At 38.9% G+C, this 19,381-nt stretch overlaps 1 protein-coding gene across 2 annotated transcripts in view; it reads right to left on the bottom strand.

Moving 5' to 3' along the window:
* Nucleotides 1-19,381, bottom strand: part of RABGAP1 (RAB GTPase activating protein 1) — a 159,591-nt gene that overhangs the window by 135,014 nt on the left and 5,196 nt on the right. The window contains exons 1-2 of one of the 2 annotated variants that reach the window (XM_079928050.1): nucleotides 16,696-16,773; nucleotides 1,093-1,292 (exon numbers count right to left, since the gene is read on the bottom strand). In XM_079928050.1, coding sequence (XP_079784176.1) covers nucleotides 1,093-1,242 — 150 coding nt within the window. In that variant the 5' untranslated portion in view covers nucleotides 1,243-1,292; nucleotides 16,696-16,773. Of the gene's footprint in view, nucleotides 1-1,092; nucleotides 1,293-16,695; nucleotides 16,774-19,381 lie in introns of those variants that run through there. The other variant, XM_079928051.1, reaches the window with a different exon arrangement.

Below are 19,381 nucleotides of genomic sequence, written 5' to 3'. Positions count from 1 at the left end.
AGACTTTAATTAAAAAAAATAGTAATTGTCACCAATTTTTCTGGGGAATGGGTCCACAAAGCTCACACCATCCATGCTGTCTCTCTCAGCCAGTGATCTCATTCTTTAGCACTTTTTCTTTACTTTATTTACTCTGCTCTAATCTCTGTCCTAAAAAGGGTGGTCTTCCTCAGGGTCTTTTTATGTTCTGTTCCCCGTGGAAAGTGCTTTTCCACGTTTCTCCATGAACAAGTTCTTCCTCATTTCACTCAGATCTCTGCTCAAATGTCATTTCGAGACATTCTCTAAAACAGTACCTCCCATTCACTCTTTATTCATGTATTCTGCTTTGATTTTCTTCAAAACACCTAAATTTACTTAACATATTCATTTTCCTATTTGCTTAGAGTCTGTTTCCCCATTTGATTAAAAGCTCTAGGAGGGCAGGGGGCTTTGCTTGCCTTATTTGCTACTGTATCCCGAGTATTTATAACAGTACTTGGCACAAAGTCAATACTCAATAAACACTTGTTGAATAAATAGACATAAACAAGAATCAAAATATTTTTAAAGCTACTTACATTTTAAGTGACATTAACAGGTAATCTGTTCTTACTTATATCCATAAAGAGCAAAACAGTAACAGAGTATGGGAAAAGAAGTTAATAGTGATTTATTTGGCAGAGAAAATATAAACAGAAATGGCCAAAAGCCAGGAATCTTAAGTTCTGTTTTACTAATTCTAAAACTTATTTTTATAAATAGCACTGCAGACCTGCCACTGCCTTTACACTACATACACCAGGACCAAAAGAAACAATCACCTCTAACTCAATGGGAACATGAAACAATACTAAAATAACAAATGTTTATACTATGATCACTAGTTTTTACAGTTAGGGATATCAGAAGATTTAGAAGCTAATCAAATTGAAAATCCTTAATCATATATAAATTTTTCACTATCACTAATTATAAATAAAAAGCTTTAGCATTAAAAAAAGAAAGGATATTATTTCCATGTCCTCACTTTCACTCCATATACCTTCCTATTAAGGCCAAGTTTTGCTTTAGCAAGGCTAAGCAAAAGAAATGTAGGTTATGTAGTTTTACCTTGAGTCCTGTTTTCTCGTCATCACTTCCATTATTTGTAGATGGTGTCTCATCTCCTTGCCTGGAAACCAAGACAAAATCTTCACTATTAAGAGTAGACACAGAGTCTGACGAGACACTGATTTTTCCAACAGAAGCCTTGTCATCCATGACTCAAGAATGAAGCTCAACTCATGAATGATTAAATATTTTAAAAATGCCTGAAAAACAAAAACCATAAAGATACTCATATAGAATGTCTGCCAGATATTCAATTATGTTCTAATTTTTACAAAATACATATGGAAAAACTTAGGGGGGGAAAAAAACTTCCAAAATCTTTCCCAAAGACTTTCACTACTTACAGTTTAGGCTTTTTATTCCAGATATAAGGGAATTTGATGAAATTGAGGGCCAAGGTACTTCAGATTTCAAATATATAAATAAATAAATAAATAAATAAATAAAACATATTCCCTTGAGAATAACTCTGCCTACCTACACTGATTTCTTTGGCATATGTTGTAACTCTATTCTTTTTAGAGAAAAATTATGAAGTACTGAACTTGTTTTCTATCCTTTAATTTGTAAAGCTATATAAACAAATGAAATTGAAAGCGCTTAGGACAATAACTCAGGTTTTCCTAACATTGCTGATACTTATACTAACAACATGTTTTAAGAAACAAAATTTCATATTAACCCCCCCCCAAAAATAAATTCAAGGCAAGGCAAGCATAAATTCTAGAGCAGGGAAATACCTTACATAGCAAGAAATCAGAAGTCTATTAAAAACTCAATATTCCTATCCCACAGTTTCTTAGAACTCAGCTCAATATGAACATTGCCAATAAAAGAGTTTCATGCCAAAAATTTCCAGCAAGAAGTTAAAAATGTGTCAATTATGAAAAGCTATTCCATTATTTATTGACTCATGGAATAAAACTCGAACTCATCTACCATTTAAAAATGTGGTTCTGGGGACTTCCCTGGTGGTCTGGTGGTCAAGAATCCACCTTCCAACGCAGGGGCCGAGGGTTTGAGCCCTGGTCAGGGAACTAAGATCCCACACGCCTCAGGGCAAATAAGCCAGCGTGCTGCAACTACTGAGCCCATGCACTCTAGAGCCCACGTGCTGCAACGAAAGATCCTGCATGCCACAACGAAGAACCCACCACAAGGAAGACCCAATGCAGCCAAATAAATAAATAAAATTTTTTACAAATTCCTAAAAAAAAAAGAAAAACCTGGTTCTGCATATTTTGTGGCAATGTTCCCATTTGGTTGCCAAAACAACAACAGAACAGACGATACAACATTATACTCAGAGAGCTTTAACCAATAAACAAAAGTTGCTCTAAAAAAAAAAAGTTGTTCTCACTGTATACTCATCTTGTACCTCAAAGAGGTAAAGGTTCTGAGAATCTGTTTAGTCTCTCCAATTAAGAAGTCCTGATCTATGCTTTGGATTTTTAATTGAACATACGTTTATTGAGCATACACCATATGCCAAGCACTATTTTTTCCTCAAAGGCTAACATCTACATAAACACATGGCAGCAAGAATTACACAATCCCGGGCTTCCCTGGTGGGGCAGTGGTTGAGAGTCCGCCTGCCGACACAGGGGACACGGGTTTGTGCCCCAGTCCAGGAAGATCCCACATGCCGCGGAGCGGCTGGGCCCGTGAGCCATGGCCGCTGAGCCTGCGCGTCCGGAGCCTGTGCTCTGCAACGGGAGAGGCCACAACAGTGAGAGGCCCGCATACCGTAAAAAAAAAAAAAAAAAAAAAGAATTACACAATCCCTGAATACCACAGTTGGAAGAAAACCTAGAAATTATCAATACTGTTTAACAGATAAGGAAATGGCAACCCCAAGAGGTGTAGGGTCATTTAATCAGGCATAACTAAAGCTCAAACCCTGGACTCCCCGCTTTCTATTTAAACTAACTTCCTTGCTTAAAGGCTTTACGTTTCATAGGGCTAAATCTAAGTGCGTAGCGTAGCATTTAGAGATGCTTCAAATGCACTTTTGAAAACTTTTTTTAAAATGTAGTTCTGCTTCATCTATGCAATGAATACTCACCAAATGTCTAGTTTATAAAGAATAGAATATGCTAAACAAGAAAAAATAGATTCTTGCCCAAAAGGAGTTTATAATTTAGTAGAGAACAGAGGCAAATTGAACAGGTTAATAGGTACTGATTTAGGGTAAAGAAAACTATGGAAACATGTTGGAAGAGTTAAAAAATATACTAGAGGAGGTAATATCTTTGCCAAGGATATATATGTTAATACCTTGAGGTATCTGCCCTCTTAGGATCCTCCTCCTAAAGTGGTTCCCTTGCTTCTGTACTCTGACAACTAGAAATAATCGTTCATGATCTAATAACCCTCCTTTTCCAAGTGGCCTGCCCATTCTTTCCCCAGAGTCAAACGCACTGCCTGCCTTGTTTCGGTTCCCATAGCAATTTACATTTTTTACAGTACCTATTATGTTGTGTTACAATTTGATGTTGAGTCCCTGAACAGCAAACTTAATATTCATATATCTATTTCACAGATTAGGAAATTGAGGCTTAGAGAGACAGTGTAACTTGTTCAAGGTAACGGTTGTAATTTAACTGGTTAGAAGCAAAGCTAAAAATTGAACCAACATATCTATGATTCCAGAAGCTAAGCTCTTTCCATTAGATTATGATGCTTTTCCAATGCTACAAATGTTTGGGCTTTGTTCCAAAATAGTCAGTATCAGATAAAGGAGTCTCTATCTTTTTTAGAACTTGTACTTTGGGTAAGATTTTCATGTTTAATTAGTCTTTTTTCTATCTTTTAAAATGTTACTAATAGTAAGATAGCAGAGGGCCTGGGAAAGTTCCCTAAAGCTATGATCTCAGAGACACGGAGAACTTTCTACAGTATTCTAGACTCAAAAATAGTATACTTTGGTATTTATACTATGAAACTGAGAAGATTTGGCAGGCTCAAAGCTCAACCTATTTTCTTTGAGGAGGTGACAGGAAAGTACACTTTATAAGATACTTTACTATTTGTTTTGGCACCTGAAAGTAACTGAATCACTCAGTGGGAATGGGATTTATCAAAACACTACGCAGTACAGGAAAGGTTATATACTAACACTCCTCTTCTCTGGCCTCCATGGGCAGAAGTGAAAAGGGAGCCCATGGCCTCCAAGGTCTCTGAATAAGACCACCCCTTCCCTGGCCTCCACAATAAAGACGTGTCCCAGAACTTGGTATACTCCTGGCAAAATTCTACAGTATTTACAACCTCTGTCTTGAGACCATAAGAACTAATTTTGTTGTCTTTAATCCCTACTTACACCAATTACCACATGAAGTCCCCTACTCTAATTCCAATTCTCATGGACAATAAAGTACAAACTTCCTCCCCCAAATACCCCGCACTGCCATCCCTCTTTCTACTTTTCTCTATACCACCTATCACCATTCGACACGTTTTACATTTTAATCATTTGTTTTTAAGTATCATGTAAGCATAAGGGCAGGGATTTTTGCCTGTTTCATTAGCTGCTGTATCCCTAACAAGTGAAAGAATGACTGGCACATAGTAGGTGCTCAAATATTTGCTAAAGAAATAGGATAAGTGGCAAATAAAGATGGAAAAGAACAAGAGCCACCCATGAAAAGGCAAGAGCAGCTTTTACAGACTGACAGTAAGAACAGAAGTCATATTTGTGACAGTAAAGCACACCATTAAGAGAAAAAAATCCAAGTTAGTATGCTGGTTCTGCTATTTAATAATAGTGTAAGCATGGTCACACCAACCCTCAGTTTCCATAAATGAAAATGGCGTACTATCTACCTCATGGAGCCATTATAAAAATTACTAAGGAATAGATATATGTTTATCCAGGAGCCAAATGCTATTGAAGGGCTGTCAAGAGTCTTGATGACGGCCAGTTCTTTTCCATTTCATCACTCTCTTCATTATCTGGAGAGTGAAACTAACTTCCAATTTTAAAGGAATTAACAAGTAAAACTGATTCTGGAAATTCAATTTAGGAAACAATATTAGTGCAAAAATATATAACATTCTTAGTTCCATATTCTAATTTATTTATACCTAACTAAATGCAAAGGAATACTTTGTATCTCTGAATAGTACTTTACAGATTACTAAAATATACACATTCTTTATCTCATTTTATCATCCTAACAATTCTCTAAGGTAGACAAAGATTTTTATTCCACTTTAAATGAAATAATATACATATGAACACCCTGGTATTTGGTAGGCACTCACAGTTTGTCTCCTTCTTATATAAGTGATGAGCCTAGACCCTTATAACATGCCCAGTTACCAACAGGGCCAGGTTGGTGAGTGCCAGTTCAGGGATGTTTCATTCTATCTCCTTTAATACATCAACTAACTTAAAATGATAGGTAATTTTGCTTAATTATGCCACCTCATGCATCCAAACCAAAGGTTCAGTTATGTTATATCCTGCTCTGTAACGTAAGTGACAATTCTATGCTCAACAATGCACTTCTGCAAAGATCATAGTAAATAATGTACCTCAATCTTGCTGAATGAAAATTCATTTTCATTCTCAATCTCCTCTTAAAACTATAAACCCAGCTAAAGGAAAGTGAAATGTAAAAGAACTAGCCATGGTAAAGGCTCTTTTGACAGTTCATCAAAAGCAGTCAGTTCCTGGATAATCAGTGTTTACTTTTTAAAAACTTGAACTTTTTTGGGACAGAATACCATCAGATATTTGTACTGTTTCTAACATCATTCACAGTAGTAACATAAACAGTGAAATTGCAGTGGCATGGATTTGCTAATGTGCAATTAGTAGAGGAAAAATCACCTCCCAATAAGTGACCTACCAAACTTGATAAAAGAGTTCTGCGTGATACTTGTAATTGAACTTGACATGCTTGAGACAAGTAAAATGTGCTAGCTCCCGGCCACTAGTTCAGCACTCTGGTTCATCTTTATTTCCTTGGTTTTCCTGAAACTCTTCCTGAAGGAGAAGCACGAACTCCTCCTGCACTTCAGTGGGACTCCCCACTCTCACTGAGCAGTCCCCCTCAAAATTTGGCTCCCCTACCTCTCACCAAGCTTCACTGCACATCCTCTTTTAAAAGATGAATTCAAACCTTGTCTATGTGACCCTGGGTACTTTAACATTCTCTGAGCATCCGTTCGGAAAGGAAAAAAATATATATCTATAAACATTTAAAAATCAACAATACAAAATTTCAAAACCCAAACTATTCTTTTGAGTTCTCATCTTACTTCTACCAGCTGAAATAAATGAAAATGCTGATCATTTCCATATTGTGAAACTCTTATCTTTTTGCTTCCATCTTCTACCTCTGGTACCTTTTCCCAGCTGTCTTTTAAGTTCCTTTTTTTCTGCCCATTCTTTATTTTTTCTTTAAGTTTAAAAAAAATTTATTTTATTTGTTTATTTTTGGTTGCGTTGGGTCTTCGTTGCTGTGCGCAGGCTTCCTCCAGTTGCGGTGCGGGGGCTTCTCATTGCGGTGGCTTCTCTTGTTGTGGAGCATGGGCTCTAGGCAGGTGGGCTTCAGTCGTTGCAGCACAGGGCTCAGTAGTTGTGGCACGTGGGCTCAGTAGTTGTGACTCACAGGCTCTAGAGCGCAGGCTCAGTAGTTGTGGCACGTGGGCTTAGTTGCTCTGCAGCATGTGGGATCTTCCCCAACTAGGGCTCGAATCTGTGCCCCCTGCATTGGCAGGCAGATTCTTAACCACTGCACCACCCGGGAAGCCCCTCTGCCCACTCTTTAAATTCATCCTGGCCTCCTTCTTGTTCCATGGAACAAGATCCCTTAGCTATCTCAATACCTCATGTGGTTATAAATTTGTGTGTGTGTGTGTGTGTGTGTGTGTGTGTGTGTGTGTGTGTGTGTGTGTGTGTGTGTGTGTGTGTGTGTGCTGATGATACTGCAGCCCTGTCTTTCTCCCTAATTTCATGTGGGTGTTTGTGGTTTTTTTTCTATTCAGTACTGAATGTTTGATATGTGCCAGGCACTAGGTACAGTGTTACGGAGAGGAAAGGTACTCTTTCCCCTTGACAGGCTTACAGTAAACAAAATGGACAAGTAAACAAGTAATTACAATAGAGTATAGTGCTTGGTATAATAGAGGTATGCAAATGGTGTTATGTGAATACACAGGTGGGATCTGCTACATGTGTCCCATGTCCAAAGCAGACCCCATCTTCACACAACCATATTCTTCCTCATATCTCCCCTAACAGTGGTTAATAACCACTGATCCAAGATAGAAATGTCCCCCAAAATCCATGACTCCTTTTCTCATTCTCCCTTGGGATTCTAATGGATTTTAGTTCCAAAACATACCCCAAATATATTCCTTCTCTGCCATCTTTCACGTCAGTGACTTGAGTATTTCATTCTCTTTCAACTTAGCTACAAGGTAAGTCTCCCTTCCTAGACTCTCTCTAGTCATTATCAAGGCCTCAGAGTTAATTTCTAAAATTCAGATTTGATCATATATCTCACCCCTTCCTTTGACTGCTCCTGACTGAAAACAGAAAAAAATCCAAACTCTTTATATCATTAGTTCTTAAAAATCTGGAGCCAATCTATCATTCTAGTTTTATCTCCTTTTATCAAACCACACCAGACAGCTCACCAAATATATCATGCATTTTTATGCTTTCAAGGCTTTGCTCATGCCATTTCTTAAGCTAGGAATGTGACTTCATTTCCCCCATTAGTCCTTCTTCCCCACCAGCAACCTTGCGATACAATCAAATATTCAACCTCCCCTTTTCCCTTCTGAAACATTCCTTTTTTCCCTCTAGGGCTCCAAAGGCTTTTTGTTTGCTTGCTTTTTAATTTTATCACAGAATTACAGCATTTATTACACCGTAAAATGTTATACATCTTTTCCCCTATACTATATTGATCATTCATTCCAGAAACAATTACTTAGTATAAACCACCATGGTAAATACTGGGAATACAATGAGCACACACAGTCCCTTTGAACGACTTGTGGACAGGGATCTTAGGTTTTATTCGTATTATCTTCATATCCTTGCTATGGCAGTCCTCAATAAATGTGATTGGATGAATAATACTCTTTCATTAGTGTTTAAGTGATAGAGTCTGTGTAATGTGAGATGGACAAATGACAAATATGATACACTACATGCGTGTCTGGGATATGGATATGAATGACAACTGGAAAAAAGAGACTCAAAAAGAACTACCCTTGAGTGTGCCTGACTGACTCTTCATCAAGTTTCTAACTGTGAAAACCAGTTAAACAACACTGAGCCACAAAACATACCTTGGATTCCCTTTGTACCAAAACACTCATCACTTCCCTCCCAATCCTCATCATTTTTGTTTGCTCAACCAGTGAAAAAATGAGCACAGCTTTAGGGAATCTTAAGGAGGATACTTAAATCATCTTGCTAAATCTAAAGAGAGAACAATACTTAGCAGTTCCTGAGTATCGATTATATATGCCCAACATGGTACTTAGAAGCTTTATATACATTATTACTAATCTTTATATTAACCTTGCCAGAAAGGTATAAACTTCATATATGACAGACAAACTGAGGCTTAGATTAGTTCAATAACTTGCTTAAGTCCACAGAGACAATTATAGAACTTGATCCAAACCCAGGTATCTAGGTGCCTATGTCCTTTTCAGGAATGCATCTCTCCTCCTTGGTGTTCCTAACACCATTCTCTCCCCATTCCAATCCATACTCTATGTTGCTCCCAGTTATATAACCCTTCTAAAACACAGATCTGCTAAGATTACTCTTGTTGAGAAAAAGACAAGTCAGGAAGTAGCAAGAGAGTCAAGTCTCATGCTGTAGCAGGCCAATTCTTGTGGGTTTGTAGCTCTTTAAAATTAAACCACAAAGAAGTTATTTTTAAAAATCATACAATCTTAATCTCAGCTTTTTTCTTTCTTTCTGGCTTTGAGATTTGTTTCGCTGCATTGGTTTTCATATGAACTTCTCACAGCTTATCCCTGGGAAGGGTAGGACAAATCTAACAAAACTCAGTGGAAAATCATCCCGTCTTTAGAAAAATAAATTCCTTTCCACCACTGCTAATTGCTAAACAATAGATGTGTCTTTAAGTCTGACTTTGAATTTGGGGGCTGTTTCTTTGAATTATTTTAGTGAGCTAAGAGAACCATATTAATTTAATCCTTCTGAATAATTTCAGCTTAGCTTTAAAAACCAAAAGGAAAATATAACTTAATCATCTTGGGCCTACAGCACATAAAGGCAAGAAAAACCAGCTTAACTTAATAGTCACTTTTAGGCAAATTTTAACCCATAACGCCTGTGACAATTAACTTCTTTAAACTATGAAGCAACTCTTTTACTTCAATTCCAGATTAACTATAAAAGATAGCTTAATTATAGGAATATAATAACTCAGAAGACAAAAGTTTTTTAATTTTTAAAAAGATTTAAAAAGTTTTAATCTTTAAAAATTGTGGTTGAATGTACATAACATAAACTTTACCATTTTAGCCATTTTTAACTGTATAGCTCTGTGGCTTTAAGTACATTCACGTTGTGCAACCATCACCACCACCCATCTCTAGAACGTTTTCATCTTCCCCAACTGAAACTCTGTACCTATTAAATTCCAACTCCTGTTCCCCCAGGCAACCAACATTCTACTTTGTCTCTATGAATCTGACTACTCTAGGTACCTTACATAAGTAGTAGAATCATATAGTATTTATACTTTTATGGCTGGCTTATTTCACTTAGCATAATGTCTTCTAAGTTCATCTATATTGTAGCATGTGTCTGAATTTCCTTTCTTTTTAAGGTCAAATAGCATTCCATGGTATGTATATACCACCTTTTGTTTATCCATTCACTGGTCAATAAAAGTTCTAAAAGCCTAATTTTAACTTTATAGGATCTTTAGGATAAAACTCACAAAATCAATACAGAAAAGCGCCTAAAGATGACAGCCAATGTTCTCAGAGTTACTTCTCACTTTCTCAATGACTAATCAAGTTTCATTAAGACTTTATAAAGTTAACAGTCTGGTATTACATTGAAAAACCAACTGGGATTTGAACTCCTTAGTCCTTTTTGATTTAATTTGGACAATGTTATAGTTTCAGTTTTCTCATACATAAAATGAGGGGAATAAACACTTTCTACTCTTTTGTGAATGAGAATATCCAGGAAAGGGGTGCGGGGCGGGAATGCCAGGTGCTTCCCAGTCCTAATCCATGATGTAAGCATAATTAGTTCCACTTTTACAAATGAAGAAACTGAGAATCACAATCCTTAAGTATCTTACCTTCAGTCGTATATTAAGTAAGTTCAAGACTTGGGATATCTATATCTTTCTGATTCCAAAGTTCCCACTCTACCCGCTATATCTTGATACTTTTAATGCAAGGTACAAAAAGTAAGAAATGGGGATGAAATGCATATAAAACAATTCACTTAACTCTGTGTTGATTATCTGAGTGCAATAGTGCTGACACCTGAAAAAAATAAACCATATAAGTGGTTTTCCCATGTTCCTTTGGCTATTTCAGGAAACAGCACTTTAGTTTTTTGCAGAACTCTAGGTATGCTGGCTTTATGCCCCTTCAACACAATATCTCTGCAGCTAAATTTTAAAATTATTTGGATGCCACTGCCCCAAGAGAAACCCACCTCTGGGAACACAAGGAGAGTTAGTTAATGTTAATGTATTGGCCAAAAAGTTCGTTCGCGTTTTCCCACAAGATGTTATGGGAAAACCTAAATGAACTTTTTTGCCAACCCAATACTACTTATTCACAAGGTCAGATTATACTTCATACCTCAGTAATATACATTTTTTGTAAAAGTATTCTTGTATTTACTTTTTCTGGAGTGGATTTCTAAAGCACAATGTAATTTACACTAGTGTTCTATAAATATAAAAACATAAACATTTTTAAGCAATGCAGGATTTCCTAAAGACTTTTTCTGGACTTCTCTGGTGGTGCGGTGTTTAAGAATCCGCCCACCAATGCAGGGGACACAGGTGCAATCCCTGGTCTAGGAATATCCCACATGCCGTGGAGAAACTAAGCCTGTGTGCAACAACTGCTGAGCCTGCGTGCAACAACTACTGAGTCTGCGCTCTAGAGCCCACAAACCACAACTACTGAAGCCCGTGAGCCCTAGGGCCCGTGTGCCACAACTACTGAGCCCACGTGCTGCAACTACTGAAGCCCGTGCACCTAGAGCCCGTGCTCCACAACGAGAAGCCACTGCAGTGAGAAGCCCGTGCACTGCAACGAAAAATAGCCCTCACTCGCCGCAACTAGAGAAAGCCTGCGCGCAGCAACAAAGACCCAACGCAGCCAAAAAAAAAAAAACAACCAAAAACCAAAAAAAACCCCACTTTTCCTACTTTTAGGAAATTAGTCAATATAGTTCCTTCTCAACCACAGCGAAGAATATGTGTCTATTCCATTTAGAATATCAATCTGTCTATACTTTGATCTGAAATGTTTAAACTATGTGAATTTAATGCTAAGTAAGCAAATCATTTGATAGATAATCAAAGCCTGAGATTAATGCAGTAAATATGGTTTCTCTTTTCCATGACCTCTGATTTTCAAGGGAATGTGTGTAGACAAACCATGAATGTTTGGCAGAAGACACACAAGTTTTCTGAATCTTCTGATACAAGAATGCCCTGGTCCATAGTTATACAAGGAAGGTGGGACATTTGTTAAGTGTGTTGAATAGGGGGTGGGCAACCAAAAAACATTTACTGAGCACTTTCACTCACAGCACTAGGATAGGCACCATGTAAGAAGATAAAAGAATTCACATATATTTAATTTAGCTTCGCAGACTTTTTTGTTTTTTTTTTTTTTGCAGTATGCGGGCCTCTCACTGTTGTGGCCCCTCCCGCTGCGGAGCACAGGCTCTGGACACGCAGGCTCAGCGGCCATGGCTCATGGGCCCAGCCGCTCCGCGGCATGTGGGATCTTCCCAGACCGGGGCACGAACCCGTGTCCCCTGCATCGGCAGGCGGACTCTCAACCACTGCGCCACCAGGGAAGCCCCACAGACGTTTTTTAAACCTATCTAAAAAGTTCTTTTCTCACAACCCAAAAGCAAAAAAATAAAGATTAAAAAAAAAAGATGTTTCTGCTAGGGAACAATTTTTTATCTAAGAATTAACTTTGGAGGTTAGATAGAAATCAGATTTTTCTTCAATTCACAGAGAACTCAACAGGTAACTACAATAAAGATATAACCATTTCTCTTTTGCAGGTATATCAGAGGTCTACTCATAGGAAATCATGTACCACAGCAAAAAAGATTTACATGACATGTTTCTACTCTCACCTTGCCAGAATCCATTTATCAGCATATTTAAAAGGCATGAGAGGACTTCTGTGGTGGAGTAGTGGTTAAGAATCTGCCAGCCAACGCAGGGGACACGGGTTCGAGCCCTGGTCCGGGAAGATCCCACATGCCGTGAAGCAACTAAGCCCACTCACCACAACTACTGAAGCCCGCCCGCCTAGAGCCCGCAAGAGAAGCCACCGCAATGAGAAGCCCGTGCACCGCAACGAAGAGTAGCCCCCACTTGCTGCAACTAGAGAAAGACCGCGCGCTGCAACGAAGACCCAACGCAGCCAAAAATAAATAAATTAAATAAATTTATTTTTAAAAAAAAGCATGAGAGTTTATTACCCTATGGTAAAAGCATTAAAATGATTAACTCATGGCTCTTCACAGTAGTATTATACAACCGCCTAACATTTAATCCAATTTAGCCTTGAATGCTGTCTCTTAATACCCATAATGATATTTAAAATACGTTCCCAAAGAAAGATTCTGCATATCAATTCCTTTTCCTGACACAAAGGGCACCCTCAGAAGCTGGAAAACAAGATGTTAACCACAGATTCCTAGTTATAATTACCAAAGTGTATAAATAAGGAAAAATGGGAAAAAGAAATTTTTAAAATAGTCAAATTATTGTTAAGCTTTGAGAGTTAATAACATTTTGTTAACATTACCACAGAAACTAATTTGCTAATGTACCTTAAGAAGATGCCATATTTAGGACTTCCCTGGTGGTCCAGTGGCTAAGACTCCACGCTCCCAATGCAGGGGGCCTGGGTTCGATCCCTGATCAGGGAACTAGATCCTGCATGCCACAACTAAAAGATCCCACATGCCGCAACTAAAAGATTCCACATGTTGCAACTAAGACCTGGCACAATCAAATAAATAAATAAATAGACATTAAAAAAAAAAAGAGAGAGAGATGCCATATTTTATTATGGAGAAAAATTTATTGCCACAAAGATTAATAAATGCCAAGGAGTAGTGATTTATTACACAAAAGCTGATGCAACCTTAACTGGAGATAAGTGACAACCACGCATTAACTCCTAAGAGGTGCAAACCTCCAAATCTGGCAGCACGGCCACAAAATTAAGAAGATATACTTCTCATGTTTTACAGCCAAGGTAATATATACTATTTAATGTCAAGCATGAACTTAAGAACAAATTTAGGGCTTTATTTTTACTATTTTATGATCCTCGGAAAAAGGGATTTGGAGGAAAAGTTAGGCCTTATAGAACTCTACTAGATAGAAAGAACAGCCTTCAAAAAGTTCTGGTGATTACCTCAGAGGACTATAGTTGCTTTGGCAAGAGGAAAACTTCCAGGCTAAATTCTATAAACTAGAGTGTTCATGACTTGCAAACTGCCATATTTGGTCAGACTTTGCACATGAAGAGAAACAAGGCAGTTAGGGGCCAACAAAAGTTGTTATAAGTTTAAGTGTCTATCCAGTATTGCTTTGACTTACAATTCTTCTAAAGAATAAGGATCTCAGGGTCAACACAAAACTGGAGAGGGTCAGGGGAGACCAGGCAACCATTTTATGCCAAAAGAAACAGCTGTTAAATTAGTATGTTTTATCATGTATACCCATGGACAGCCAAATCCTTGGCCTTGGATTTTCTTTCTTTAGAACCTAACCACGGAAAATCAATAAAACAAGGCAGTTACATACAAAGCACCCAAATGTCATGCCAAACTCTGCTTTATGTACACTGGTTAAATTAGCACTTTTTTAACCTTGGAGTTCTATCTCCAAGAAAGATTATTTAACAGTTTTATATTCATTCATTTCACATGCTTGAAAAGTGTGATATCTGATTATATTGACAACTACAAAGATAACACTTGGGCAGCATATGCTAGAACCTCAGCACATCAGTATCTATAAAGACACTCAACAGTAGAACTGATATAAGCAGTTAAAATAATCACTGTGAAATGGTGAGACCTTCAAAGTAGGCTTCACTTAAGCTGGAAACACTTTCGCTGGAAACATGCTCAACAAAAGATAACGACTTCTTTAAAAGAATCTGGGCTGTAAAGTTTAGCTGGAAATATACTCAGTAGTAGAAAATGACTTCGTTAAAGAATCTAGGCTATGGGACTTCCCTGGTGGCACAGTGGTTAAGAATCCACCTGCCAATGCAGGGAACACGTGTTCATGCCCTGGTTCAGGCAGATCCCACATGCTGAGGAGCAACTAAGCCCGTGCGCCACAACTACTGAGCCTGCGATCCACAACTACTGAGCCCATGTGCCACAACTGCTGAAGCCCGTTCTCCACAACAAAAGAAGCCACCGCAATGTGAAGCCTACACACTGCAACTAGAGAAAGCCCGCACGCAGCAACGAAGACCCAACGCAACCAAAAATAAATAAAAATAAATTTATTTTTTAAAAAAAGAATGTAGGCTGTAAAGTTGAGATATGTTTACGAAAAACCATGTCCCCTCATGTAGATAATGTGAATACACTTCTTCCAATATGCAGTAGAAAAGATAGGAAACAGGTGCCTTCACTTTTACAGAGTCCCACTAGACTACCATTTTATCCAGGTTAAGCACCTGTAAACTGCTAATAAAACACTATGCCAAAATCAACTATACCTCAATAAAAAATTTTTTAAAAATAAAAAAACAAAAAAAACCCCACTATGCCAAAGAATGCCAAAATGTATACAGCTGATAAGTTAACTATCCAAATATATACCTTAATACCGATGAGCTGTTAATTAACTGTAAAATGAGTTATAAAACTGAAATGAAAAGTGTACCACAACATAGCAATAGCTCAATTTTAACTACAAAGTTGAGTTGATAAAACTATATGTGAATCTTAAACGTTACCAATAAATACAAATCAATCATGGATTCAAGTTTCATTAATGGAAACGGAGGTCTACAAAGGAAGATTATAAAGAACTCTGCCCCTTATTCACTTTCCGTTTTCGTAAGTAAATTCGAACAAAAGCCTTAAATATATATTAAAATAGCACCTTATACACGCTAGAATTAAGGCCAGCAGGTCCTTCGTTAAAAAAAAAAAAAAATTGAATGTGCACTCCCTTGGCACCTAAGCTTTTTTTCAACTTTCCAAACATCAGTTTTACGTGGAAACTCAGTTCAATTTACTCTCTTTGGTTTTTTCTCTTCCTAAATAAACAACGCAGCTGGAAACAGACACACTCGCAACTTACTACTCCAGTCACATGTATGTGAATACAGGTATTTACCTGAATGAACATATCAAATGAATTGTGAAACCCGTCTCTGGCAGTTTTCTTTTTCCACTGACAAACAAAAAAGCCAAAAGATCTCCAATTCAAGCTGGAACAAGATTTAAACTAACGGAGCACTTGTAGCGTGAGCACCAGCAGCATGATCACTTATCACTTAACACGGTCTGCTAGGACTTTTATTCCAAGATAAAGTATGGAGCTGACTTTAAAGCAGGTGCATATGATTACAATCCGAATGTTAGAAGAGAAGGAACACCAAAGTACTACCAGGTGATGGACAGAGAACTCCTGGAAGTCTGGGGTTATCCTCGGGCTTTGTTGAACACCTAAAGCCCTGAAGGTTGCTGATAATCAAAATACAGCAATGAGGTATCGGGGGCAGATACTTAAAGTATCTGGGGAGAGGGGAATACCGGGGACACTTCGATTGCAGGCGGGGAAAACGAGACAGAAACGTCAACACGAGATGGCAGACCGACACTAGCATAAAGCAAACCTTTCAAATTAGGCGCAGCGCAGGAAGCTAGCCTGAGACCGAAGCCAGCCTAAGTCACAGGTACAGGCCCAGCGGGCAATGGGGAGAAACTGAGGCGGAGGGAGCCGCCAGATTCCCAAATAGGACCTGTCCCCAGACGTGTAAGTCAAGAGACAAACCGGCTTTGCTGGGGGGCGAGAGGGACGGCCGCAAGTGAAGGACTGGGAAGACTCACACCCACCCAGACAGGGGGAACCGGTTTGGGCAGGGGCTGCCGGAGCGTTCCCGCTTGCGCATGCGTCCTCCCCCCACGGCCGCGACTCCCCCTCCCCCCCAATCACTGCTCCCCTCACAACCCGGCTAGTCGAGGGAGCTGAGCGCAGTCACGCCTGCCCCGCTCCGCGGGATGAGAACACGGCTTGGCCTCCCGCAGGGGCCGTCGGAGGATCCCCCCCGGGCTTGGTGGATGGAAGGGTGGGAGGAGGAGGGGGGGGAACACGGCCCTACCCGACCCGCCGTCTCCTTCTCCGCGGCCCGCCGTTCGCCGTCCCGGAGGCTCCGCCGCCTGGGCCTCCCCAGCCGCCCTGCCCCCGCCCTCCCCGCCCCCTACTCACGTGAGAGAAGCTCCTTCCGCCCTCCGCCCCGCCTACTGCCCTGTCTCATAGGCCCACGGCAAAGCCGAGCGGCCCCATTGGCCCAACAACAGGCGGCGTGGGCGTACTTCCTTTCCTCGAAGCCCCACCTGGGCTTTTAGCCCGCCTCCGGAGTCTGCGTCTGCGTGGAGTCTGCACTCTGGGAGCAGGACTCAATGCCGTGCTGTGTCCGCGCTTGGGCCGATAGCGGCTCTGTGCCTGCATCAGGGACTGGAAGCAGGATTGGCGGGGGTAGCAGTCTGGGTAGTACCTGTTGCGCCTGAGAGGGGTACAACCCTAAAGACACTGGTGCTAGAGCACGGAATCCCTTGCTCACCTTTAACGTTCAAATGCTGTTTCTAAAGCAGCCCTTAATGATGTAACCCAACTCACCTGCCCTTTATTGAGGGCGCAAAAAGTGCCAGGGATTGTGATAGATTCTTTTGTGATAGGTTCTTTTACAGGTATGTCACTTGGCTTTACCACAAACCTTGAGAAAGCATTGAGAATGATATGATTTTTTTTTTCTCATTTTGTAAGGGAGTCCAGCCTAAGCAACAGAATTCAGTCCAGAAGTCAAAACTTCTGACTTTGAAGTCAAGGGCGACTGGCTACAACACAGCTACCTCGAGGTATCTGAGACACACAGAATAGAACAGAAATGAACAAGGTGGTTTCATACTGCTACTCAAAGATGGGGCTGGGATTTTATTTAAAAATTATTCGAAAGTGATATACAGAGCAACGGCAATAGAATGAATTTTAAAGTCCCTGTCCTGAATGAATTTACAATGTAGTTGGAAACAAATATTAAAGGTGCTAATTAAGTCTTGACAATTTATGAAATCTCTCTACAGCCTCTCCCTCATTCTTTCTTTATTCAAATAGCATATGCTGTTTTCCTGGTAAATGAGTCATTCGCAAAGTTTTCCTGTGGATATTGCATCTAAATCCACCAGAGAAAAAGCAAAAAAAAAGCTGTGCTCTGTTGCAGTCCTCTTTGTGACTTGTCTATTATAATACACTTGGCTGCACTCCCGCAGGAAAATAGCTTTCTTCCTTTTCTCCTCATAGAGTTATGTAACAAAAATGCACACCCATTTTAAAGTATTTAAACAACAGATAAAACATTAGGAAGAAAGTAAAATCCCCTGAAATCCTGGCACTCTTGACAAAACCACTTTTAATAGTGTGGTGACCATACATTCATGTATTTCTTGATTCATATGTATTACCCCAATATATACATAAATCTTAACATATATTTTTTAAATAAAATTTTATTACAGAATCACTACAGTATGCCCTGGAGAAAAATAAAATAGGGACAACCTAAAATAAAAAACAAAAACATCACATTCCCAATACAAATATTAATACTTTAATATGTAGCCTTCTTTGTGTGTCTATATATTGTTTTACAAAATAAGATCACACAGTTAAGCAGTCTGCTTTATTCAATTAACAATATCTACCTTACCATTTCACTAAATTTTGCTCTCATCTAATTCCTAGATCGCATTCAAATTTTCTAACAACCTAAAAATATTTTTACAGCTGGCTTTTCCAAATCAGTAATATCATTTCAGTAAATTTTCCTCTCATCTAATACCTAACTATAATCAAATTCTCTGTTGCCCCAAATATATTTTTTTACAGCTAGTTTTCCCAAATCAGCATCCAATCCAGGCCCACATGTTGTATCTGGTTGTGATGTCCCTTAAGTATTTTTAAATCTAGCACGTAAGAAAAAAAAAGGAAAGACACTGGCCTATTGAAGAAATCGGTCCAGTTGAAGTGCAAAATTTCCCACCTTCTGGATCTGAATGGTTGTTTCCTCAAGAAGTCACTGAATTTGTTCCCTTAGACCTTGTATATCCTGGAAACTGGAATTTATATCTGAAGCTCAATGGATTGATGTGGTAAGCTGGAGGCAGAATGGGAAGGTCCTTGAATACTTAAATAAGGAAAATGAAGTTCAATCTATAAATACAGGGAGCCCTTAGAGGTTTCTAAGGATAGTGCCAATATCACATTTGAGTTTTTTAAAAATTTCATTCTGGTAGGAGTAGAAAAGGGAAAACAGGGAGTAAATAGAACACTTTGGAGGCTGCCTAAGTTCAGAAAGGCCTGAACTAGGGCAAAAGAAAGGGTGGGAAAAAAGGAACTGGGTTTGAAAGAAATATCTTCAAGTTTGTTGATTCTTTCTTCTGCCTGCTCAAATCTGATTTTGAACCCAAGTGAACTTTTTTCTCTCTATTATTATATTTTCAACTCCAGAATTTCACTTAAGTTCCTTTTTATAATTTCTATTTCTTTAACGATATTCCCATTTTTCTGTACATTTTCCAGACTTCATCCATGTTTCATTTTAGCTCAATGAGCAACTTTAAGACAGTTTTAAAGTCTTTGTCTAAATGCCATATGATATCACTTATATGTGGAATCTCAAATATGACACAAATGAACTTATTTATGAAACAGAAACAGACTCACAGACATAGAAAAAACTTATGGTTATCAAAGGGGCAAAAGGGTGGGGGAGGGATAAATTAGGAGTT

This window comes from Stenella coeruleoalba (assembly GCF_951394435.1).
Source record: "Stenella coeruleoalba genome assembly, chromosome: 7".
Classification (NCBI taxonomy): domain Eukaryota; kingdom Metazoa; phylum Chordata; class Mammalia; order Artiodactyla; family Delphinidae; genus Stenella; species Stenella coeruleoalba.
The sequence above is the reverse complement of the archived record's forward strand: the minus strand, read 5'-3'. Positions and strand labels throughout refer to the sequence as shown.